This window comes from Trachypithecus francoisi, unplaced genomic scaffold (genome assembly GCF_009764315.1).
Source record: "Trachypithecus francoisi isolate TF-2019V2 unplaced genomic scaffold, Tfra_2.0 Lachesis_group3, whole genome shotgun sequence".
Taxonomy (NCBI): domain Eukaryota; kingdom Metazoa; phylum Chordata; class Mammalia; order Primates; family Cercopithecidae; genus Trachypithecus; species Trachypithecus francoisi.
The window spans coordinates 132,439,297-132,466,016 of record NW_022681468.1 but is presented as its reverse complement, the minus strand read 5'-3'; the positions used below and the strand labels follow the sequence as shown (position 1 = coordinate 132,466,016).

General features: G+C 41.8%; 1 protein-coding gene across 5 annotated transcripts in view; it reads left to right on the top strand.

The window, feature by feature from the left end:
• The window catches only part of CGNL1 (cingulin like 1), a 184,353-nt gene that overhangs the window by 49,209 nt on the left and 108,424 nt on the right, over window positions 1-26,720 (top strand). For all 5 annotated transcript variants that reach the window (XM_033189982.1, XM_033189984.1, XM_033189985.1 and 2 more), the window contains exons 2-4: window positions 17,149-18,765; window positions 19,552-19,646; window positions 21,550-21,655. In XM_033189982.1, coding sequence (XP_033045873.1) covers window positions 17,164-18,765; window positions 19,552-19,646; window positions 21,550-21,655 — 1,803 coding nt within the window. In that variant the 5' untranslated portion in view covers window positions 17,149-17,163. The remainder of the gene's footprint in view (window positions 1-17,148; window positions 18,766-19,551; window positions 19,647-21,549; window positions 21,656-26,720) is intronic.

Sequence of the window (26,720 nt, the reverse complement as noted above, 5' to 3'; positions counted from 1 at the left end):
ATTCCCCTCCATGTGCTATGGGCTGAATGTGTCCTCACAAAATTCATATTGGAGGTTAAAATCCTAACTCCCAGTGTTTTGGTATTTGAAGTTGGGATCTTTGGGAGGTAATTCGGGTTAGATTAGGTCATGAAGATGAGGCCCTTATAATGAGATTATTGGCTTTATAAGAAAAGAAAGAGTGAGAGAGAATCTGTGTGCTCTCACCAAGGAAAGGCCATGTGAGAACATAGCAAGAAGACAGCTGTCTGCAAGCCAAGAAGAGAGCCCTCACCAGGAACTGAATTGGCTGGTACCTTGGTCTCGGACTTCTTACCTGTGAATAACTGTAAGAAATATATTTCTGTTGTTTAAGCCACTTGGTCTGTGATATTTTGTCATAGCAGCCCAAGCTGACTAATACACCATTATATATAGAAAGAGTATAGGCATCCCTGTGCTGTCAAGAGGCTCTTAAACCAAATTTCCTAATTACCTTTCTACCCTTAAACACCAAAAGGACCTCTCTTTCCTTCACACCTGGGCTTAGGAGATCCGTCCAGGTAATGTTCTTGGTAGTGCATTGAGATGTAAGAGCTCCAGGTTAAGGGTCTGGCAAGACACTTTAGTCTAAAACAAGCATTAGGATCGGGAGAATGTTTCTCAGTGGAAAGAATATAATCACCTACCTGAAGGAAAAAATGGCCCCTTTCCCTAAATATTCTGAGCCTGCTTTAGAGCAGGAGAGCCCACTTTTACAGCAGGAAGCACCCTGAGAAGGAAGTAGAGAGTGGTGACTTGAGTGGCCTCGGATCTGGGTCCTGTTCCTGCTCTTCAGTATGTGGAGCTGTCAGGCATCGTGTGCTCCTGTGTAGACGAGGACGGCAGCAGGGTCCTGCCTGAGATCATGCATATGGATGTGAGTGATTGTTCCGAGGCCTAAGTGAAAGGCTTTCTGGAGGCAAGTTTTTCTCTGGGATGCTGATTGTGGGTTTTTAATGTCTCCCCTTTCATGATTCAGTGTTCTTGGCTTCTTTAGATTGATTCATCATGTCTTCTGTCTACACCTGTCTGCTCACATTTTACAAGCAGAGAAGTCACTGGAGCTGTAACCAGCCTAGGTGACCAAATGAAGTCCATGTGGGGCCCTATCATCTATAGATGAGTGATTAAAAAACAAAAACAAAAAACCCGTAAACCCTGCCAGAGGGTAATTTTTCATTGTCTCACTTTTATGTTTCTTCCTTTTTCCTCTTCAGTTTTTTCTCCCTTCCTAGCAGTGATTTTTTTCCTTTTATTACCTGTTTCATTTCACAATCTGGCACTATTCTGATAGGAATGTCTGCTTCCTACCACCCTCAGGAAGTCAGAGAACAGGGTAAATGTGTCCAGGGCTTCACCCCATGATTTCCAATGGTGTGACTCAAAGAAGGCTCCCATGGGAGAGATCTACCCAGGAAAATAAATTGCACTTTGGTTTTTAATACAAGAACCTTCATAAACTGAGCCCCTAGGAGAAAATGAAGACATTTAAATACTATTCTCTTTTTGCAGTTTGCTCTGTGGTCATCAGTTAACCACCCAAATGGAAGTGCATTTGTTAATGTTCAACGCTGAGTTAATGTCTGGAGGATGGCTTTGGACAGCATAGTGCAGGGTAGGTTAATGTTTAATGTAAAAGTACTTAGATGAGTACTTGGTACATAGTAAGAGTGTTTAAGAGTTAATTACATTATTATTATTATTGCAAACTAAAAATTGCTCCCAGGTTGTATGTTGTGACATAGCAAGGCGAAGGTGAGGGACCTAGTGTCAGTATTGGCTTTAGGTGGAAGAAAATAAACTGGAATTGCTATTGTTGCATTACTGGTATAAGAAAAGCAGGAAGATAAAGACTCAGCCCTAGGGAACTAAGTTAGAAAAAGCTTGTGAACAATTCATTTTCTATGTACTGAATGTGTGGTGGCTTCATGCTGCTGCATGATGCTGTTGTACTATTTTCCCATCCCCTTGCTTTTATTCCCATCCATTTGCTATGGGCTGAATGTGTCCTCACAAAATTCATATTGGAGGTTAAAATCCTAACTCCCAGTGTTAGGGACCCAGTGGTGAGGGACATGGAAATAGATCCCAGGGCAGAGGTTTGGGCCTACAAATTTGGAACTAGGAAGTTTGAAAGTGACTCAGGGAAGGCAGGGGTATGTTAGATGGTCCCCAGAAGCTTTTTGCCTTGAGCATGTGATTCTATGTAGGTTCCCTCCACCTGGAGTAGTTTGGGGGTAGAAGGTAGCATGAAGGACTATAAGGGTTCTGTAGAGGAGAGGGAAAAGAAGTGACTCTTTTTATCTGGTTTGGATTCTCTTATCAATGCTTTTGTTGGCATTCCCAGGATAAGGAGGTATTTCCACTTGTTTCTGCAACTGGTTTTTGTTAAACACAGACCATACCTCTTCCGTTGATCTTGTCACACCCTTAGGGGTTCAGCTGCAACTCCGGACAACAGGCAACAGCCAGAGGAAGGAAAGAAGTAATAGTCCGTAAAATTAGGTAATGGTCCTGTTCAGAAATATTTGAGCATACATACCAGGTTATATCTTTTCATTTGCAACCCCAACCCCCATGACTGTAAACATATCCCTGGAGAGAGGAAGCAAATACAGCAGATTTCATACTGGGGTAAAGGGGAAGAGTGTGGGGTGGGCATCTGTTTTCTAAGACAGCCTTTTTTTTAATGTTAATTTCTGCATGATTAACATCCTTTGAAAGAGTTGTTTTTCCTCCATTCTTTTGTTAGCCCATTCTAGTGGAGCTTCCATGCCTTCCACTCTGGCATCAAAGTTCTTGCTAAGGTCACCTTCCATCTGCATCCCGCCTTGTGCAGTGATGCTCCAGTCTTTGCCTGCTTAATGGTAGCCTTTGGCTTACTTGACCCCTCCTTCCTTCTTGCAGCCCCAGCTTCTCTGGGTTTCTGGGATGCCAGGCTGTCCAGATTTCCTCCCATCCCCGGGTCGCTCCTTCTCAGTTGTCTGTGTCTGCTTCTCCTCTTTTCCCCGTCTTCTTAGTGTTGGCGTGCTACAGCGTAGATCCTCATTCTGAATGTGGGAAAAGCAGGTGATGATTCAGTGGGTCTGCAGTGGAGTCCATGATTCTGCGTCTCTCACATGCTCCCAGGTGATGCTGTTGCTGCGGGGCCACAGAGGCACCGCAGCTCAGCACTGGAGCTCCATCCTCGCTTCTCCATCTACGTGACTTCCTAGCTGAGCTCCTCCAGTCCCCGGCTTTAAATAACACCTCGAATCTTATTGGTGACTTCTTGCCCCAACTTGGGTCAAAACCCAGAGTTGCCCACAACACCCTGTGGGTTTGGCTCCTGTGCACTCCTCTGCCCTTAGCTGCTGTGCCCTCCACATCTCCCACCGGACTCTGGCCAAGTCTGCCTTCCCGGTGATTCTCCAATTTGCCTAGCACGTTTCTCCCTCCTGAGCTCTAAACTTGCTTTTCTCTCTACCTGACACTCACACGGCTTAGATCTCATCTTCTCTTTCAAAGCAAATGTTCCCTTCCCGGCGAGGGCTTCCTTAACTGTCTATCTAGAGTGGACCTTCACTCCACCACCATCACCTCGCTGTCACCTACCCTGGTTCATTTTCTTACCATGCTATGTGAGTTTCTTATTCATCCTCACTCTGCCTACCAGAGTGTGGGTTCTGTGGGAAAAAGGACCTTGTCTCCCCATTTAACTGCTGTAGAAGGATGCCTAGCATAGTAATAAGCTCTTGGTAAGAACTTGTTAGTAATTACATAAGGCATTAGTATCAGCATGTCCCAGATGAGCTGATGACCACTGATACTACCACGCCATTCCAGTGTCTGTGTTTTTAATGGTTTGGGTATCAGGTTACATTATGTAAGTATCATGAACTAGTGGAAAGAACCAAGATGGACAGAACACATAAACGATGCCTTTGCACCCCATGAAGACCCAACAGTTTTATGGCAGACTAGAGAAATGAAGGTTTCATAGTTGTTTGAATAAAAAAAGGTGGTAGAAAATTGAGGCATCTCATTGTACAAGGTAGGTGACATCTGTGCGATGAAATCATGACTTTCTCTATTGAAGTCCCTGTTCACACCATATAAGGTGATGCAGTTTCAGCAAAATTATCACCCTGTATATTAATGTTGTGAATTTGAATTATATTGGCTTTGTAACTGCATTTGTATTTAATGTGCAGATGTTTTGGTATTGATGGTAATATGAGAACTATAATAGTTTTATATTTGTACATTTTATGAGAAACATTAAGTAAACACTAAGAATCACTGAGAATTGTTTTTTCTTTAAAGGCATCTGTACATTATACAAGCTCGTGAAAGACTAAAATAGGAACTAAGCAAGACTGAAGGTGTGGCTGAGGATAGGGAAAGGAAAAAGTTTTAAATTCCAAAACTGCTTGTAAAAAGCTATTTTTAACAAAATAAGAATAATAGGCTGGGTGTGGTGGCTCGTGCCTATAGTTCCAGCTACTTGGGAGGCTGAGGCAGGAGGATCCCTTGAGCCCAGGCGTTCGACGTTGCAGTGAGCTATGATCTCACCACTGCATTCCCACCTGGGTGATGGAGCAGTACCCTGTCTCAAAAATAAAAATATAAAAAATAAAAAGACCCTGAGTGGGCTATTAAATTTTAGCATGCTTTCAAAAGAGTGACATTTTAAAACATCTGCATTCAGGCCAGGTGCAGTGGCTCATCCTTGTAATCTCAGCACTTTGGGAGGCCGAGGCGGGCAGATCACTTGAGGTCAGGAGTTCGAGATCAGTCTGGCCAACATGGTGAAACCATCTCTACTAAAAATACAAAAATTAGCCAGGCATGGTGGCATGTGCCTGTAGTCCCAGCTGCTTGGGAGGCTGAAGTGGGAGAAGTGCTTAAACCTGGGAGATGGAGATTGCAATGAGCTGAGGCTGTGCTGCTGCACACCCACCTGGGTGACAGAGCAAGAGTCTGTCTCAAAAAAAAAAAAAAAAAATTCCACATTCATATGAATACAAAAGTTGTACTGACAAACCCTAAAAGGCTAAAATATACTTTTTTTTGTTTATATAATTAAAACTTCAATTTTGGACTGCCCATCTAATTTCTGGTTATTGAAAAATGTAAATTGTGAAACTTCCTTGCTGGAGACATCTATATATCATAAAATATTTAAATATAAAAATAATGGAGTAGATGCTTTTACTCACCAATTCTAGGGCCTGGCTTAGGAAGGTATGTAGGCAGGGACCCCCCCCCCCCATTCTAACTTGTGCCCCAGGTCCTCCTCCTTTCCTCTGACTCCTAGAGATCAGAGAGGAAGGTATTCTGCACTTAAGAAATGGGGCCAAGAAGAAGAAGACACATTCTTTTTTTTTTCTTGAGAGAGGGTCTCGCTCTGTTGCCCAAGCTGGAGTGCAGTGGTGCAATATCGGCTCACTGCAACCTCTGCCTCCTGGGTTCAAGGGATTCTCCTGCCTCAACCTCCTGAGTAGCTGGGATTACAGGTGCACACCATCATGCCTGGCTAATTTTTGTATTTTTAGTAGAGACAGGGTTTTACCATGTTGAACAGGCTGGTCTCCAACTCCTGACCTCAAGTGATCTGCCTGCCTAGGCATTCCAAAATGCTGGGATTACAGGCGTGAGCCACCACACCAGGCCACATTCTTTTTTCTTTTTTTTAAGACAGGTTCTCTCTCTGTTGCCCAGGCTGAAGTATAGTAGTGCAATCATGGCTCACTGCAGCCTCAACCTTTGAGGCTCAAGTGATCCTCCCATCTCAGCCTCCTGAATAGCTGGGACTGCAGGCACGTGTCTCCATGCTCAGCATTTTTTTTTTTTTTTTTTTTGTATTTTTTGTAGAGTCAAGGTTTTGCCATGTTGCCCAGGCTGATCTGGAACTCCTGGGCTAAAGTGATCCGCCTGCCTCGGCCTCCTAAAGTGTTGGGATTACAGGGATGAGACGCAGCTGTTGGCCAGGAGACACATTCATGCTTTGAAAGGAGACATGAATGGCCCTTCTCCTTCACACATTTCCTTTGAGTGTATGTGTTTGTTTCTACCCAGTTCATTTCCACATATAATTTGAGGCTAACAGACCCATCTACATAGATCTATGATGCCAGGGAGCCTGGGGCAGAAGATGAAAACTGGAATGGGGTGAGGGTGCTTTAGGAAGGAGAGAGGGAGCTAAGGGCCACAGCATTGCTCACAATGTCTAAACGAATGGTCATTCTTCAAGTACCTGAGGGGCTGGTGAGAGCAAGGCACAGCGTGTTTGGGGTGACTTATGGGTTTGGGTAGTCCCCCTTCCCCTGCTGTCCATCTGAGAGAATTCTGGAGAGGACGATCTTACTGGGGCATGAGGTCCCTGGTGTCATCACCTTTGCAGGTAATAGCTGTCTTTAACAACAGCAGAGAACCTGAATTTGTACAAGTAGCAAGCTGCTAGGTTTCTAAAAATATTTCAGAAGGTTTTTTTTGATTTTATTTTTAAATATTTTGGGTGCCTACGCAGTGTTATCTTCCATGTTTTTAATAGCCACACTATACAATATGGAGTAGGTTTCTGTGGACAAATACAGGTGCCTGTCATTTATAGCATAGTCTCTTTGGGACCCGTGCAACAACTGGCTCATGCATTTATGAAACTGGGTTGGTTTGTGAATTGATGACCCTCAGGGAGCTGGGAAGGCTGCATGGCATGGACGCTTCCCCGGTGGCTCTGGGTTTGTAATCATTTCGCTAAATTTGCTCATGATGCCCGTTCCCTCACCCCTTTCACTGATGAGGACAAAGATGGCTAATTTTCCCTGATTGGATCTGTTGTTTTGAGTGACGGAGAAGAGAGAGATGCTTTGCTGAAAGTACAACATATTCCAAGGGAGAATACTGAGCTTTGGAATTCACTTTGCACACGTCTCTGAGGATGTTCTGGGAACCAGGCTTGTTAGAGCTGGCATTGCTGGAATTCCACACGCCCCATGCCTCCCTTAAGAGATGCTTGATAACCCCAGGGCCTAATTTCTAGTTTTGGAACATACATACCTTGTGACGTGGAGGCTGGAGGTGGGAAGGAAAGCCCCCCTGAGGCTGTGGATCTGGTTCTCATGTTTTAGACAGTTCTAAATATTCGGGCTGGAGATGCCTGAAGGATGGGTATTTGTTATGGAAAACCTTGACTTTTTTTTTTCTTTTACGTTGTTCACATTTTAAAACAAAGTTCAGAGAGCCGTGTGCATTGAGCATGATTTATTAGATCATTCATTCATTCATTTCTATGTGAAACACTGTTCTGGATGCCAGAAATGTGGCAAGGAGGAAGGTCTGGCTGAGGAGTGACACTTCCACTGAGCTCTGACAGATAAGAGCTTGTCTTGCTGGCACACCGGTGCTGTGGGACATAGTGACACGCTGTGGTCCACAGTCCTCCAGGGACCATGTCAGCATAGCTGAATACAAACTGGGAGGCAGAAAAGTAAAAATGTGGTCTCTGCTCAAGAAACAGTGCGGGTCTTAGAGACAAAGTCTGGGTCTAAATCTTGGTGCTGCCCCTGGCCTAGGTGTAAGGCCTTAGAGGAAATTACCTGCCAGTTTCACATCGCTAAAGTGGAGAAAACAGGTGCTGTGAGGATCTCATCAGACAAGAGGCTACAAAGAAAGCACCGGGGCTGGCCTTGTCAGGGGATTATGTGTGTGTCTGACTTAGAATCAGTAGAAAAAGCTTAAAATGTGGTTGCTGGGACAAAACTAATCTACCAGAGAAGCCGCGGCTGGAGAGCCTGTACTGAGCTGTGTGGTGCTGGTCTGTGCTGGAATGCCAGGGAAGAGGCAGAAGCTGCCTCCAGTAGGTGAACAACAACAACAACAAACAAACAGTGTGGCTGCACAGTGTAAGAACAGAAGCCTCTTTTGTTGAGTACTTGCAAAAATATTCCTTTCCTCTTGGTAGCCTGGTCTAATGGTATTAATGCCAATAGTGTGAACCTGAGCGTAAGATATGCCCTGAGTTTGAGTAGCTTTTCAGTGTCGAGTTGACTACACAATTTCCAGTGACAACACTGAGAAATCTAAGAAAACGCCACTTGACTTGGAGGGGAATTTATTTCTTGGACATTTTGGTTTCGGTGTAGGTTTAGTAAGTATCATATGTCAGGGATGGCAAGTGCATTTGGATGGCACCAACCAATTGGTAGTGACTGCAGGGTGCCGTGTTGAGGAGGATTCTGAAGCCAGATTTGCGCTTAGAGAGAAAACGATAATAACCCTTTATTGATATAATTTGGACTTAGGCTTCGTAGAGGAAACTATAGCACAAATGGCGTGGATCTATTATCTCTGAGTGGTTTTCTATGTATATGGCAGTATGAAGATGTTCATTTATTCACCCAACAAATATTTATTAAATCTCCACTATGGACATAGCATTGTACTTTAGATTCTCAACCCTCTGGCTTCTTAATTAGTTAATAAATTATTTCAGGATATTGGTGGTTAATGCTGGTTGGTGAATTAGTGGGGCTTTTAGTCTTTTCCTCATAAGTGTTTAAAAACATTTTATGAACAAAGCCAGCTTTCTTGTGTCCATAAATGCTACACTGAATTCTGTTTCAGATCCCTGTTACTATTTTTTGAGACAGGGTCTCTCAGTCTGTCACCCAGGCTCGAGTGCATGGTGTGATCATGGCTCCCCGCAGCCTTGACCTCTCTGGGCTCAGCTGATCTTCGTATCTCAGCTGGGATACGAAGTATCCAGTAGCTGGGACTACAGGCGTGTACCACCACACTCAGCTAATTTTTATATTTTTCGTAGAGATGGGGTCTCCCTGTGTTGCCCAGGCTAGTCTCAAACTCCTGGGCTCAAGTGATCCACCTGCCTCAGCCTCCCAAAGTGCTGGGGTGACCAGCATAAGCCACTGCCCGGCTGACCCCCGTCATTTCATTTAGCATACGGTATGTGATTTTCCTAATTTATGAAGTCATCACTGACAGTCTGACTTTAGAGACAGGAAAACAGAGAAACTAAAGAACTTGTCCAGAGCCAATACTGGACTTGAGCCACATGTCAGAAATATTTCCTGCTTCTGCATCTTGGAGTCAGGTGCCATTGCTTGTCTTCAGAACCGTAAACTTTTGTAGCACTGGTGGGAGAAACTTTCAGAAATCATTTTAAGGCTCAAGAGGTGTAAAGGATGAATGCCTTATCTAACACTTTTTTTGGGACATGAATTCTGTATTTTTTTCAGTAACCATGAAGAATATAAAATACAAACCACTGGATTTATTAAAGAAATAAAAATTAAAAAATAATAAAAGTTGGTAACATATGAACACCATAAATTAAGTGGTGATATATGTGCTAATCAGTTAAGAGAAGTGGGCAAGAGAAGTGGGATCCATCCATAGGGAAATGAGGGGGGTAGACTTTCAGGGGGAAGTGGAGGCTTCTTGGGGGACAGCCACTTGGTACCCATGCTCCCAGGGCCAGGCCACGTGGATCAGATGAGTTGAGTCCCAGTGACTCCAGATTTTTTTTTTTTGAGATAGAGTCTCACTCTGTTGCCCAGGTTGGAGTGCAATGGTATGATCTCAGCTCACTGCAAGCTTCACCCCCAGGGTTCAAGCGATTCTCCTGCCTCAGCCTCCCAAGTAGCTGGGACTATAGGTGCCCACCACCATGGCCAGCTAGTTTTTTATATTTTTAGTAGAGATGGGATTTTGCTATGTTGGCCAGGCTGGTCTCGAACTCCTGACCTCAGGTGATCTGCCTGCCTCGGCCTCCCAAAGTGCTGGGATTACAGGCGTGAGCCAGTGCGCACGGCCAACTCCAGATTTTCAGACTCCTAGTTGATTCTCCTAGGTCTCCAACCCTAGTAAAAGGAGCCTTTTTACAGGCTTTTCTTTTTTGCCATCTTCCTTTTTGTACAAGGTGGGTTTAGGGGGTAGTTATAGCACTCAATATTAAAAGTTTATTTTTTCCCCCCAAATAGAAAAGTTGTAGTTGTCAGGTTCATTTAAAAAGATTCAAACATCCCGAACTATGTAAAACAGACAGCAACTCAGCTTTCATTTCCAAACCTCAAGTTTATTTTTGAAATTGTTTTCCCAGGGAGTTCTGAAGGTTTGACTGTATACAAGGATACTTCCTTTGAAATCTGAAGAGTTTGGTCAGTTTCCTACATTTGCACTACAAAACATGTAGAGAGAAAACGTAAAAGCTCAGTTTAGGTAAGACTGCCTCTTTCTGTCATGTTAGGGAATACATTGAAACTCATATGTGGTTAGCCAATCTTGGCTTTCTATACCCTGATCTTTCAATTTCATCTAGTTGAGGTTCTAATATGAATATCCCCATACAAAATTCTGTCTTCCCACTAGTTCCACAGACAAATCGTTTAGGAGTAAATGTGTTATCCACTGTTTAGCAAGCTTGTCCAAGCCCTGGCCCGTGGGCTGCCTGTGGCCCAGGATGGCTTTGAATGCACCCAAAGCAAATTTGTAAACATTCTTAAAACATTTCGAGATTTTTTTGTGGGATTTTATTTTATTTTTAAACCTCATCAGCTGTCATTAGTGTTAGTGCATTTTATGTGTGGCCCAAACAATTGTTCTTCCAACGTGGCCCAGGGAAGCCAAAAGATTGGACACCCCAGGTTTAGAGGTTTTAACTCGTGTTTATCATCAGACTGGCAGTATCTTCTCTCTAAATGAGGCAGTCACAGGATCCCACTCAGGGGAAATTACTTTTTGGTTAGTGGATCAATTCTTATTTCCTAGAATTAAGCTCAAGACTGCACTGAGACTCATCAGCTCCCTACCCACTGTGTTAGATGCTCTTTTAAGTGATTTGTGTGGTAAAATAGAATTACTTGTTCGAAGGAAACATACCTAGAGTCTCTGCCCCATGCTAGATACTATGCCGATTGCTTGGGCCAGCCTGGCTTGGCTGATGGGGACTCTTGTCCTTGGAGGCAAGGGCCAGCCACAGCATAAAGGTAAAGATTTCAGATTGCCTGGCTGCGTTTTCTCAGTAGCCACAGAGCCCCTGGAATGGCTGGTGAATATGCATGCAGGTCCTGGAGGTGCCACTGAGAATTAGAGTGGTGGGGTGGGGATGTGTGGACCAGCATTACGTGACTAATCTCCATGCTCAGCTGATAACATGTGATGGCCCAGAGAGAGGAAATGTTTCTATCTGGCATATGTTCATAGTTCTTCCAAGAGCTAAGCCCTTTGTTCTTACAAACACACTCATTGATCTCGCTAACTAAAGCAATTATCATCATTTAGCAGTCTTTTCATAAAGTATTATTTCCACTCCAAAACACCACTTTTATTTGCCAAGTGCCACAATGTTGCATCCTGGCAATTGATCAGCATTTACTGCCAAATTATGTAAGCCTTTGATTAGGCTTAGTCCCTGACGGCGCAAGCGTGTCTGTGGTGTGCATTAGGATTGTAAACGTGGCCCAGTGCCTGCATGTGGAGAACAGCTGTCCCTAAATTCATTAATTAATTCAGTGTTTACACTTTGATTGGGAAGGAAATCCACATTTGCTTAAGACACCAGTGCCCAGCTGAGAAATGTTGTTCCATGAAAATATTGGATTGAGGTTTGTTGTCAAGGAAATGTAAATTGTGGATGTTTCGTGAAATTTAAATATGTGGATTAATTTACCATTAGGGAGCTAAGATTGTACTAAGCCAAGGTGGCTTTATTCAAAGATTGAAATGTAATTAGTGTTGACTGTAGTAGGAGTAGCTAAAGGACCATAAATCCTACACAAGAATTTTGCTAATAAAAGAGGAAATATTTCATTGTAAAGTCAGTGTGAGCTTAAGAACTGACTTTTTCTTATGACACTTGTTGCTAAGTGACATAACCCCATTTAGTAAATACCACACACACAAAATTTCTTCTGTTTAAAAAGATTGTTAGAAACTAACAAATATGAAGACTTCTAGAGATGCGAATAAAATATGCCAGTGCTGCTCCGAAAAAGGAGTTAAGACATACCTGGTTATTTTGGTGTCAGCCCTCATGCATCACTTCATTAGTCTAAGGCAGGCTTGTTGTACTTGTCCTTAGTATTGAGTTGTTTTATGATATTAGTAGCCTTGTTAAACCAGATAAGTTTAGAAGTTCTTATCCTTTTCAAAATGCCACTCAAATGATATTAAGGGGAGAAAAAAATGTTTAAACCTGCAAGAGGCAAAAAATGGCAGTGGAGGCTTTGGTGGCAACTCCTGCAACGATTCAGGGGTGGTCCCCGGGCTGGCCGAGGGATAGACCCCTCCACCTGAAGTGCCCACTGAAATGCTGAAATGAGGTGCTTTGTCTGCAGAACCGCAGAGAGGCTTAGAAGTGGGAAGGCATTGTTACCATAGTAGGCCAGAGAGACAGGCCAAATCTAGGGAGTTATTAAAACGAGCATAATTAGACCCTACACCCTGTCCCTGCCTCCCTTCCCGACCCCGATAGCAGCCTGGAGGTCTCTTCTCTGGAGAAGTGGAACTGGAATGGTGTTGGGGTGTTGGTGGAGGTGACTAAAAGACTGATGACAGCTGGGAGCTTGGTCACTCTTCTGCTCTGTCCATAATGGCAGCAACCAGGCATGTGCAGCCCCAGCAATGAAGTGGAGGACTCTTTCCTTGAGAAATTGAACAACTCCAGAAAAAAATGCCCCCAGATAACTGAAATGTATGGGTTCTTCAGTGGAATACTTTTTTCTTTCACATTAAAATGGACACTCACCAACTAATAAGTCCTCTCCACATGTGCAGAGCCACCAATCTGCTTTGGTCCTTCGTTCTTTAATAGGATCAGGCAGTCAGGGTTCATCAGGTGTATCACCAAAGCCTTCAATATGAAAGGTAGGGGACAAAACGGGAAAAGAGCAACCTTGCAGAAGATGGTGCCATTGCAGAAAGCAGAGAAAACATGTTTTTTGAAAAAAGTTATCCTTGCAGAGAGAAGCTATTTCATATCCAAAATAATAATAACATGTATGAAAGAGGAGCAATTAGAGAACAAGAAAGAGCTATTGAGTATTACAAATTAAATACCAGAATTTAAAACCTGTTGAAGATGTATCTCTTAAAAGTAGAACAAAAAAGATGGAGTTAAAAAGCAGGAGAGAAAAGAAATATGAAAAGTTAAAATCTGATTTAAAAAATTCAACATTGCTATTATAGTACATGCAGAAACCAAGAACAAAATAAAATAGGAATCTGAACATTATCACAGAAAGATTGCAAAAATATTTTATAGAACTAAAGACATGAATTTCCAAATTGGAAGCATATATATATTATGTGCTTATGTTTTATGAAAGTGTCCACTTTGCCCAATTTTATAAAACCCCCACCTGGGTATGCCATTATGAAATTTCAGGAAACCAGTGATAAAGAAAAGGTCCTAAAAGCTTTAAGAGGACCTTAAAGCTTAAAGAAACAGGTCACACACAAAGGAAAGGGTACAATGATAGCTTCAGAATTCTTTTTTTTTTTTTTTTTTTTTTGAGACGGAGTCTCGCTATCACCCAGGCTGGAGTGCAGTGGCCAGATCTCAGCTCACCGCAAGCTCCGCCTCCCAGGTTCACGCCATTCTCCTGCCTCAGCCTCCGGAGTAGCTGGGACTACAGGCGCCCGCCCAGGTCGCCCGGCTAGTTTTTTGTATTTTTTAGTAGAGACGGGGTTTCACCGTGTTAGCCAGGATGGTCTCGATCTCCTGACCTCGTGATCCACCCGTCTCGGCCTCCCAAAGTGCTGGGATTACAGGCTTGAGCCACCGCGCCCGGCCTCGATAGCTTCAGAATTCTTAAAAACATCCTTGGAACCTAGAAGATAATGAAGTTTGCAAAGCTTAAAAAAATAGCATGGAAATTATTTCTAACCTGGCTTCTATGTCTAGCTAGACCACCAATCAACAGTAAGCATAGAATAGACATTTTTCAAAATACAAGGAGTCATATATTTTTCTTCATTGAACTTTTTATTAGAAAACTACTGGAAGTGTGTTCTATCAGACCAATTGGGTAAACTAACAAAGAGGAAGACATGAAACCCGAAAAATAATATAGCACAAAAGGAAGAGAGCACTGAGACCCTAATATAGGGCAGGAGGAGGGAAGACTGTAAAAAAGAGGTCACCAAATGACCAAATTACCTGATATTTTGATCATCTGGAAATTAATACTGATAAGCATCTAACACATGTAATGTAGTTGAGGGAAAGATTTAAGGATAGGTATATGGAAAAGACAAGTAAAACAGTCTTCAATCATTAACTCTAGAAAAGTAAAAATTTTATAAGAAAAGGTCGGTAAGACCATAGTATATAACTTTTTAGTGAATATTTATATTGTCATAATAATGTAAATAGTTGACTCTTGATTTTTTTATTGGTAGGTTAGCCAAGTGAGAGACTTGTATGTATGGTGTAGCATCCACGCTACGTAGAACCAATAAGTTAAGGAATCACAGGCAGGAATATTATTTAGCAAAAGGGAGGTAAGTATTAGAAGAAATAGCTAAAATTTGCAGTTTTTTTTTTTTTTTTTTTTTTCCTGGGCAATGTGTTCAGGATCAGGGAAGGGAAGCTGAAGAATGTAGGTTTTTCACTTATATTGTTTTACTTTGATTAAAAAATAAATTATTTAGAAATACTAGTATAACTGAAAATGAAAGCTGACAATGAAATATTTGGAATTGGTGAGATAATGATAAATATTACAGATGAATGTACCTCTCTGAGTTGTTCCTATCTTTAAAATGGTAAATGATGGTATCTAAAATGTTTTAGATTTAAAAGAATTATCACCAAGCAAAACTGACAACACTATGCTAGTTGTAGGAAACTGAATATATTCAGGAAGCCCCAAGGCAGAACAGAGAGACAAAACAAGTTAGAGATGTGCTAGAGACAAACAACATAATTATTAAGATTGTACAGATGGATAGATTTTGAATGTTATCCCTTAAAATGGAGACTACACTTAGCACTCGTGAAGCATTGACAAGCGTTATCCGTCTATTTGCTCACAAAGGGAAGCTCAATATATTTAAAAAGGAAGAAATGGTAGAGACTTCATTTTCTGACCACAACACAGGTAGAAATTAGCAACATTTACAAATAAAGACCCTCCAAACAAAAACAGCACAGAAATAAAATACTACATATGCAAAAACTTTCTCAAAATCAAATCTTGGGTCAAAGCAGAAATCAAAATCCCAAACAGAAACTACCTAGAAAATAGCCATAGAAACATTACTGAGGTAGAAACTGTTTGCTGCCTTTCTGAAGTCCATTCTCCTCTCTCTTTTAACTAACAGAACATTGATTTTGTTGCATGTTGATGACCAGCTAAAGCACCCTATTTTCCAATCTCCCTTGCAGCTGGGGGTGGCCATATGATTAAGTTCTCACTAATAAGATATAAAGGATTATTGGTAGGTGGGGATTCCAGGAAAGCTATTTAAAAAGAAGGTTGAGTCACTTGGCCTAAGCCTTTGGCCTATGTGATGCTGTATCAACTATCTTGTAATCATAAGGGGTCTAATATATGTTGAAGAAGATGAGTGGAAATATAGAAGGAGTGCTCCTTATCCCGGGTCTCTTTCAGCCCTGGACTTCCTATCTCTGGGGAAAAATTCCTGTCTTAAGCTGCTATGTGGGAGTCTGTTAATAGGAGCTGACATAATTTTTAAGTGACTTAGTTATAAATCACCATTTATGTAATTGAAGAATGAAAATAAACAAGTAAAGCAAATCAAGGACTTAGAAATGGAACAACAAAATAAAACAAAGGAAAGTGGAAGGAAATAATAAAAATGAAACTAGAACTCAGTAAAGTTGAAAATTAAAGAAAAGCTTGATAAATCCAGGAGCTAGTTCTTTGGGGAAACAATTTTAAAAATACATACACAGATATATTCTACCAGTGTAATCAAGAAATAGAAGAAGAAAATACAACATTAGATAATAAGGAAATGAAATGATTTATCCTACCCAAATTCTGCAAATAAATTTGAAAATTGGATGGAATAGATGATTTTCTTGGAAAATGTGCTAGTAGATTGACTCTAGAATAGAAAGAAAACTCAAAAAGTCTCTTAAAACTGGAGGGGAAGAAAAAGAGACAGCTGCTGTTTGTGACCAGTTGCTACTGTTCTTCCTGGAGTCCCTTTGCCGTTGCAGTTTTGCAGTGTTACAAGTGAATTTCTGGTGGGGAACCTCGGAGTGTGAGGCAGGGTGGCCATCCTGCTTGGTGAGCTGTCTGTAGTCATCTGACAAGGTTGGCCACACACCAGAAAGGCGATGGTGACTATTCTTGGCATCAGGACCCATCACAAAATACAGAGCCCTGAGTGTTCTTCATTTTGTAAATAACATTTTCCAGATCAATGTGCTATTGAACTTTTTTTGGTAAGAAGAAAAGATTGAAAATGATTTATATAATCATTTAATTTCACCGTCAGTCTCACAAACAACTGATTCCTCATGGTAAAAATGTTGGAAACATTGTATTCAAATAGTCGTGTTAAAGATTTTGAAGCAAGATAGTGCATAAAAAAGGCCGAAAGTGTTTTGAGAGGAAAATGAACCACAGAGTAACAAAGAAAAATGGTGAGCATCAGAATTCCTTAGCTCTTCATTATTTTTATGGAAAAGTACCTAACTCTCAAATGCTGGTAAGTGGAACATCCTATTGGTTAAAAATAAACAGCATAAAGCTTCAGGAAACCAACTAAACTTAAAAAAAAGAAAAACAGAAAAAAAAAAAAAAAAAAAGAAAAAGGCAACCAGAACAGCCCAAAACAGAATAATGAAGTCAGAAAAACGAAGTTATGCCAAAGGTGTCAGGTCATTACACCGGTTGTCTGCCCTCAGGCCAGAGTTCAAGCCCAGTGTTGACAAACTCAGTGACCACATGGGCTGAAGGGCATCCAGAAAGTCCTGCGTAGTCACCGGAGGGCTGCCCTTCAGTACTTGGTTCTGAGGTGTCTTTGCTGTTTAAAATGTCTTGTTTTCTTTGAACTTTGAAGTTTCCCCTTCCTAATTATTTCAATCTTCATTTACACAGATGTAATTCTAACCTAATGTCCTCTTTTTACCCCATCTCTCCCTGGTAGCTGGAACAGTGAACCATGGAGCTGTATTTTGGTGAATATCAACATGTGCAGCAGGAATATGGGGTCCATCTGAGACTCGCAAGTGATGATACCCAAAAATCGAGGAGTTCCCAGAACTCCAAGGCAGGCTCTTACGGTGTCAGTATTCGGGTCCAGGGAATTGATGGTCACCCCTACATTGTCCTGAATAACACAGAACGGTGCCTGGCAGGCACATCGTTTTCTGAAAATGGACCACCCTTTCCACCTCCAGTGATAAATAACCTGCCTCTACATTCCAGCAATGGTTCTGTGCTAAAGGAGAACAGTGAAGAACTGCAGCTTCCAGAAAACCCATATGCCCAGCCTAGCCCAGTAAGCAACCTGAAACAGCCCCCTCTCCATGAAGGCAAGAATGGAGTTCTAGATCGCAAAGATGGGTCCATGAAGCCATCTCACGTGCTGAACTTTCAGAGGCATCCAGAGCTTTTGCAGCCCTATGACCCTGAAAAGAATGAGTTGAACTTACAAAATCACCAGCCTCCTGAGAATAATTGGCTAAAAACATTGACAGAAGAAGGCATCAATAATAAGAAGCCTTGGACTTGCTTTCCCAAACCTAGCAATTCCCAGCCTACCAGTCCCTCCTTGGAAGACCTGGCCAAATCTGGTGTGACAGCTATTCGTTTATGCAGCTCTGTGGTCATAGAGGACCCCAAAAAGCAGACCTCAGTGTGTGTAAACGTTCAGAGCTGCACCAAGGAGAGGGTGGGAGAGGAGGCCCTTTCCACTAGCGGGAGACCCCTGACTGCCCACAGCCCACATGCCCACCCCGAAACCAAGAAAACCAGGCCAGATGTTCTTCCCTTCCGGCGACAGGATTCAGCGGGACCCGTCCTGGATGGAGCTCGATCCCGGAGGTCCTCCTCGTCATCGACAACTCCCACGTCTGCCAACTCTTTGTACAGGTTTTTACTGGATGATCAGGATTGTGCCATCCATGCCGACAACGTCAATCGTCATGAAAACAGAAGGTATATCCCCTTCCTGCCAGGAACTGGACGGGATATTGATACAGGATCAATTCCTGGTGTGGATCAGTTAATTGAAAAATTTGATCAAAAACCTGGGCTTCAGAGAAGAGGAAGGTCTGGGAAGCGAAACAGAATTAATCCAGATGACAGGAAAAGATCCAGAAGCGTGGATAGCGCCTTTCCTTTTGGCCTCCAAGGGAACTCCGAGTACCTGACTGAGTTCAGTAGGAACTTGGGCAAGTCAAGCGAACACCTCCTCCGGCCTTCCCAGGTGTGCCCGCAGCGGCCACTGTCTCAGGAGCGCCGTGGGAAACAGAGCGTGGGCCGTACCTTTGCAAAGCTGCAGGGAGCAGCACACGGGGCTCCATGTGCCCACTCCAGGCCTCCCCAGCAGAATATAGATGGGAAAGTTCTGGAAACCAAAGGTACTCAGGAAGGTACAGTGATCCGTGCGCCCTCCGTTGTTGCACAGAGTAAAAAGGAGGAGGAGGTGAAAACAGCCACTGCCACACTGATGTTACAGAACCGGGCAGCAGCAACTTCGCCTGATTCTGGTGCCAAGAAAATTTCTGTGAAGACATTTCCTTCGGCCTCGAATACTCAGGTAACACTAGTGCAATTCTGTTTTTTTTTTTTTTTTTTTTAATTCCTCTTTTTTCTAAATAATCTAATGATGTACTCATGGTGCATGAGGCCATAGGAATTACACATCCTCAATCTTGTATCAGGAATCACACAGCTGATCTGTTTCGTTATCCAATTGTGTCCTACTCACGATGTCCTACTGCCAATTGTATAGTTTTCTGGGTTCTTTGAAGTTCAGCTGGATTCCCATTGAGATCTCTCTGTAAAGTAACTTGGCAGACGCTATAGAGAGGCTCAGTTGTTCCGTTTGTGTATGCATGAAATCTGAAAGTATGCAGAATTTGTTTCTACACAGAGGCTGAATGGTTAGGTTTGTGTAGATATATTAATTTTCCTCATAAAATTGAGTGACTGGGTTAATTTCTAGCCTGAAAAATTAGGTTAATCTTCATTTAGGTTAATTATCAAGTGATAGAATCTAAGTGGTACATTTAGTGTTTTGATAGTAACAATAAAAAATAATGATATTGATAAAATGGTAAAAAAAAAAAATGTAGCTAAGTGCTAAGCACTGTTTGTTATATATTACAGGATTGCACCAACGCTGTGCAGGTAGTACCTATTAACCTCATTTTACAGGTGAGAACATTGAGGCGAGGAGAAGTTAAGTAACCTCCTCAAGATTATGAAGCTGGTAAATGTTGTAACTGGCTCTAAGGAGGATGCTCAGTGGAGGAACTGTTTTGTGTTTGGAAGCCTCTGGGAACTTCATCCTTAAGGTCTAACAACAGGCTTTATGTTCCAGGCCACACCGGATCTCTTAAAGGGCCAGCAAGAGCTCACTCAGCAAACCAATGAGGAGACAGCTAAGCAGATTCTCTACAATTACCTCAAAGAAGGGTTAGTGATTTTCCCTCTGAAAGAGCAAAGTATTGTTGTTTCTGCTGGGACTCTTATTTTCCTTTTCTGAGGGCTTAATGCTTACCTTCCTTTTTTGCCCTGTGCCAGCCGTTGGAGGGTTAAAATTCAATGGCTGGGGTTTTCATGACAGCATTTGTCTTGTGTGGTATAGGGTGGGGGTTTTGGGAGGGGTGTGTAGGAAAGTACACCACACTTTAAAAATAAAAATGAATACATTTTAAAAATGACTCTTTACTATTTCAAAAGCAAATTCAAAGATAGGAAGAGTGTCTACTCTTCAGGTTTGAATGGAGTCTGCCATCACCTTGGGTTCTTCCACGCAATGTGGTAGTCCCTTAGAAGTTACAAATAAGAACACCTCCCCTCCCCAAAGTTAACATTGGCCAAGAGCCCCTGCTTCCATTATTTTTAAAGCATGTGTGAGTCATTTAAAAGCAGTGCTTTCCATGCTTATCTTGGTGGTTGAGTTGGAATAATCAGGTTTTCAGCCCTTACTTAGATACCAACTGTGCTGGAACTCGAGCAAGGGATTTGAAGTTTCTGTTTCAGTTCTCTCATCAGATATGATTAAGAAGAAGGAAAGAAAAAAAAAAGAAAAACAAAGCTTTACAGCCTACATGACTGAAAACCAGCCACTTGGCAAATCCTCATTGGTATCAAAATACTGTATGTTTTTGTATTGTGCCTTACAATTATTTGTCAGTTTTAGAGCTAACAAAATAGTAAGGCTCAAAATATAAGATAGGGGATCTTTTGAAAAGGAAAAAAAAAAGTAACCCTAAAGATTAATCTAGCTAAGAACTGGTTATTAGTATCTCCCTGTGGAAGACTTTACCGTGTTAAGATTAAGGTAGAAGAAATTTTGACTTCTAAAATTCATTATTTTTTTTTTATTTTTTGAGACAGAGTCTCACTCTGTCATTCAGGCTGGAATGCAGTGGCATGATCTTGGCTTACTGCAATCTCCACCTCCCAGGTTCAAGAGATTCTCCTGCCTCAGCCACCCGAGTAGCTAGGATTGTAGGTGTGCGCCATCATGTCTGGCAAATTTTTGCATTTTTAGTAGAGACAGGGTTTTGCCATGTTGGCAAGGCTTATCTCGAACTCCTAACCTCGAGTGATCCACCCGCATCTACCTCCCAAAGTGCTGAGATTACAGACATGAGCCACTGCACCCGGCCAAAATTCATTAAATTCTTTTATGTATGTATTTTTCGGCACGTGATTTATTGAGACATTGGTAAGACAGGCTTTAGTGGGAGGTGCCTGTTGAAGGAAGTTTATTTTAAATCTTTTTCTTCTAATTGCTGGGAGTGTGGTAGAAGTTAATAAAACTTAGTATCTCAGTGTTAGCTGTGAAAGCCCAGACAAAGGGCTGCCATGTTGACAATCTTGGCTTAGGGGTTTTATTTTTTTAAACATAGGTTAAACAAATTAAGATCATTGTAGATCATTCTTAGTGTAAGATTTAAGTGTACAATGTGTTTGTGTGTGTGAGAGAGAGACACACAAACCCACTTCAAAGAAAAGAAGAATTCCTTTTGGAATGGACATGAGCCATTTGAATCAAACAACAGATTACTAGATGTTCACTGGATGTCTTCTCCAAGCTTACTGAGGATGTGCTTATGTCCCTCTCACATATTTGGAAGTGGGAACCCTGTCCCAAATTGAGTGGTAACAGGTAATTTATTTGGAAAAAAAAGACACCATCCATCCTGCTCTCACACTGATTTTGTCTGAGGCTTTAATGAATTCACAGCTCCTGCATTTTATCTCCTTAAAGTGCCTGTTGTGTGTGTGTGTGTGTGTCATGACATGTAAATTGTTCTGAGACCAATGGGTGTGTCCCTCATTGTTTTCTCCACGGTCCCTTTTTCAGAAGTGCTGAAAATGACGATGCTACTAAAAGGAAAGTCAACTTGGTCTTTGAGAAAATCCAGACCTTAAAGTCTCGAGCAGCTGGGAGTGCACAAGGAAATAACCAAGTAAATGGAATTTTTGTATTTTGTAGAGTGCATTTAGCATTGAATGTGGTAAACAACTTGCTGTTTCTTCAGTCCGTATGTTTGCTTATAGCAGTAAGTGGGACATTTCCTGAGTAGTGAGGAGTACTCCCCATGTTTTAAGTGTTATTAATTTGCACCCAATCTTTTTTATTGAGACAGAGTCTCTGTCTGTCACCCAGGCTGGAGTGCAGTGGTGTGATCTTGGCTCACTGCAACCTCTGCCTCCTGAGCTCAAGCTATCCTCCCACCTCAGCCTCCCAAGCAGCTGGAGGTACAGGCGTGTGCCACCACACCTGGCTAAGTTTTGTGTTTTTAGTAGGGTGTGGGTTTCACCATGTTGCTCAGGCTGGTCTTGAACTCCTGGGCTCAAGCAATCCACTCAACTTGGCATCCCAAAGTGCTGGGATTACAGGCATAAGCCACCATGCTTGGCCTTACCGTACAGCCTTTTTTCCAGAAAAATTTAAAGATATTTTATTTAAAAATACATAGACTATAACAGGATGATAAAAACAGATGGTAAGATTTAGAAGGGGAAAATAAAAATAGGAGGATTAGCATTGTTGTAGGCAAATGCGGAAGGTAAGTGTGAACAGGCGTGGACCCAAGCTCTGGAGCTTCAGGTGTGAAAGAGAATGGGACTAGAGACTGGTGACACTGACTAGCCGTGGTGCAGGGGCCAGGAAAGAGCTCAGTGGGTGCCAAGTTAGTTTTTAAATAACTGCCTGTCTGATTGATTGTGCTGAATTTGAGTGGGGACATAGAGATTTTTTTTTTAGGGAAAGAGCCCTTTCACGTTTGATAAACAACTACTGTATGTCAGACACACCTGGTGCCCTGCAAGTAAGCCGCTCTTAAGAGAGTACGGCTATACACTTGTTCCTCAGTCCTACACCACCTTGTGTGGAACTCATTTCTTGCTTGTCCGGCTTCCTTTCCCCTCCCAGGGGAATTCTGCATGGGAAGGAAAGAGGAAGATACCTGGAGGCAGGTAATAGGAAACTTGTCGATAGCTTCTTTCTAACTTGAGAAATGTACATATAGGGGATAATTTTAGGCATCACTCTACCATCTTTACTACTTGTTATTCCCCCGGCACTCAGCTAACCCATGACGGCTGCGCTGACCTCAAATAGAGCAATGTCATACACACACATCCACAATTCCTACTGGGGAATCTTTACACCATACTCCTTGTGTATACATAGCCTTGAGGAGCTCTACATACTTCTTAAAGTCAGTCTAGTATTTTTTTGCTAAAACTCTGAAGTCCAAATTATCAACACGATTCTTGTTTTTTTGTATACCTGCATACAGGCTATGCACAGAGTGTGGGTTGGAATCTCACTGGCTGTTATAAAGCAGTATAAAGGGTCTTGAACACAGGGGCTTAGGGTATAACTTAGCAAACAGATGAGTCTTCAACAAATATCCTTTTTATATTATTTTAGTGGGGTATAACTTATATAAAGTAAATTACCCAAATATATTATCTGTATAGTACATTGAATTTTTTTTTTTTTTTTGAGACAGAGTCTGGCTTTGTCGTCTAGGCTGGAGTGCTGTGGCGTGATCTTGGCTCACTGTAAGCTCCGCCTCCTGGGTTCACCCCATTCTCCTGCCTCAGCCTCCTGAGTAGCTGGGACTACAGGCGCCCGCCACCATGCCCGGCTAATTTTTTGTATTTTTAGTAGAGACGGGGTTTCACCGTGTTCGTCAGGATGGTCTCGATCTCCTGACCTCGTGATCTGCCCGTCTTGGCCTCCCAAAGTGCTGGGATTACAGACTGGAGCCACCGCGCCCGGCCAGTACATTGAATTTTTAACATAGCTTTGCATCCATACAATTGTCATCCCGATCAAGGTGCAGAACACTCCCATCACCCAGGTTTCCTGGGTTTCTTCCTCATCAATTACACCCCATCCTTCTGGAGGTAATCATATCCTGACTTCTATCACCTAGAGTCGTTTTGCCTCTCTTGACTTTTATATAAAGAAAATTTCACAATATGTATTCTTGTGTGTCTAGCTGCATTTCCTCAACATTATTATATCATCAAGATTCATTAATGTTGCATATACTGGTAACTTTTTTGGTATCGAAATGTAGTTTTCCATTGTTTCTGTATAACACAGTGTGTATTCTTGGTGTACATTTCTGGTTTGGGGTCAGTAGGAATAAAGCTACTATGAACGTTATTGTACTTTTTTGTGGAGGGGAATAAACACATTCACTCATTTCTCTTGAGAATATAACTAGAGGTAAAATTACTGAGTGGTAAGTTAGGCATGTGCCTAACTCGTAAAGTATACCTGTTTGTTCTTAGAGTGAGTGTGGCCTTTGGCCTTGATGTTGAGATTGTCCTTGTGGGCCACAGACTAGGGGTGACTAGCCTGAACTGGGGAAGTCAGAGTATAGCCCTTCTAGGGACAATGACACTAATGCTGCCTCAAGAAATCATAGAATTATTTGTGAGAAGAAGGGAAGCTGGGGTGTTCTAGGTTAAGTGAATAGCACAGACAAATATAAAGAAGCATGGGTTTGCCATGTTAAAGAGGGAATGTAGTGTAGTGGGAACACAGAGCCAGGATGGGCGGAGGTAGAGCCTGGTAGCAAGGACCTGGAAGTTATGTGAGAAGTTTCCATTTCAGGCTGTGAAGGGAGTGGGTTGCCATTGTTGGATTTTAAACAGACGTGAATACCATTGTGTTTGTGAAAGTTTATTCCTTTTGCAGCTTTTGGAGAGAGGTAAGATTAGAGGAAGAGAGACCACATAAAAAGCGAATGCCTGTCTAGGTGTGGTCGCTCACGCCTGTAACCCCAGCACTTTGGGAGACCGTGGAGGGAGGGTTTCTTGAGGCCAAGAGTTTGAGACCAGCCTGGGCAATGTAGGGAGACCCTGTCTCTAGAAAAATTAAAAAATTAGCCAGGCATGGTGGCACATGGCTGTAGCCCCAGCTACTCAGGAAGTTGAGGCAGAAGTCACTTGAGACCAGGAGGTGGAGGCTGCCGTGAGCTATGATTATGCCACTGTACTCCAGCCTGGGTGACAGAATGAGACATTGTCTCTTAAAAACAACAACAAAAGAAGCTGCCAAATCAAGAGATGATAAGAAAATGAACCAAGGCTCTTAGACTTCAGGTTCCTATTACAGCTCCATGACTGTTTAATTGCCACATTTTCCTACTCCTCTTCCCTCCCTCTTACGTTCGGAATCTGATTATTTGCTGGCAAAGGTTTTGGAGTTTTATCTTTGTGGTATCAGTTAGGTGATTAGGAGAGAATGTAAAAACCCTCTTTCTTAGGGACGGAGACTGTATTGGAAAACAGCAAAGCAGGTAGAGATTTTGTATGGGAAAGAACAATGTATAATTTCCCTCATTGATTGCATTTAGAGTTCTAAAATGGATTCTTCTCATTTTGCCTAAGAAAATTGGAAGTTGTGTGTTTGTGTTTCTAATTGTCTTCACAGGGGTAGGTGGGGAAGTACCTCATTCCAAATTTATCACACATAACTTGCACCTGGATTCAGGGAGTGTCAGCCAAGATGCTGCCATTTCTAGCTTTGATTCCTGCTTTTATTTCTTCCCCTCAGCTATTTGTAGTTTTCTAACCACTTTACTGTAGGATTTTAGCCAAATCCTTTTGAGAGAATCATTGTGTTACTTTCATGGAAGAAGAAAAAAAAGAAGAGCCATTAATATTCATACTCAGATCAGAGAGATAATATTTCCTAATAGACTCTCTTCAATCAGGTCCCTCTTCATTATGGAAATGTAACATCTAAAAGGAGAAAGCCAATTTAGCTAACATACACTTATTTATTACTTGCATACAGTCTATGCAGAGAGGGACGGAATGTCACTGGCGGTGATTGAGCAATAATCTCTAGTGTAATGCAGATTTCTGTAACAAATATATGTATAAAGGGTCTTGGAACACAGAGGCAGGGGCTTTGGGTATAACTTAGCAAACAGATGAGTCTTCAACAAATATATGTTTTTGTATTGTTTTATTGGGGTATAACTTATATAAAGTAAATTACACAAATTATATCTATACAGTTCATCGAATTTTTAACATAGGTTTGCTTCCATGCAAATACCGTCTAGATCAAGATACAGAACACTGCCATCACCCAGGTTTCCTGGGTTTCCGGTGTTCCTTCCCCATAAATTGTACCCCCTCCTTCTAGGGGTAATCATATCTTGACTTCTATCACCTAGAGTAGTTGTGGTTTCCTAGGTTTCCTGTGTTCCTTCCCCAAAAATTGTACTCCTTCCTTCTGGGGGTAATCATATCCTGACTTCTATCATCTAGAGTAGTTTTGCCTTTCTTGAGTTTTACATAAATAAAATTTTACAGTATGTATTATAATAAGTATTCTTGTGTGTCCCCCTTCATTTCTTCAACATTATGTCAGCAGGATTCATTAATGTTGCATGTACTGGTAGCTATTTTGTATTGAAATGTAGTTTTCTGTTGTTATCATTCAACATAGTGTATCCTCTTAGTGGTCATTTCTGGTATTTGGCTGTTAGGTATAATACCATACTGAACATTAGTGTCTTTTTTTTTTTTTTGTAAACACACTCATTTCTCTTGGGAATATATCTAAGAGTATAATTTCTGGGTTGTAAATTGGGCGTTGGTTTAACTCTTAAATGTTGCCAAATGATTTTACAAAGTGATTGAAGCAGTTTACACTCCTGGTAGCGCTGCATGCCAGTGCCAGTGGATATATCCTCTGTAACACCTAGACTCTCTTCCATTGCTTTGGTCTACTTGTCTCTCCTTGCACTACTACTGTACAGTTTAATTATTGCAACTTTAATAAGCCTTGAGATCTGGTAGCTTTATTTTTCTCCGAGATTATCTTAGCTACTCTGGGTCTTTTGCCTTGCCATATAAACTTTTATCAGCTTGTCAATTTCCACCAAGAAAAGCCTCTAGGAATTTTGATTGGGATTATACCAAATGCATAGATAAATTTGATGAAACTGACATCTTAATGTTATTGGTATTCTTATTTGTGAACATGAA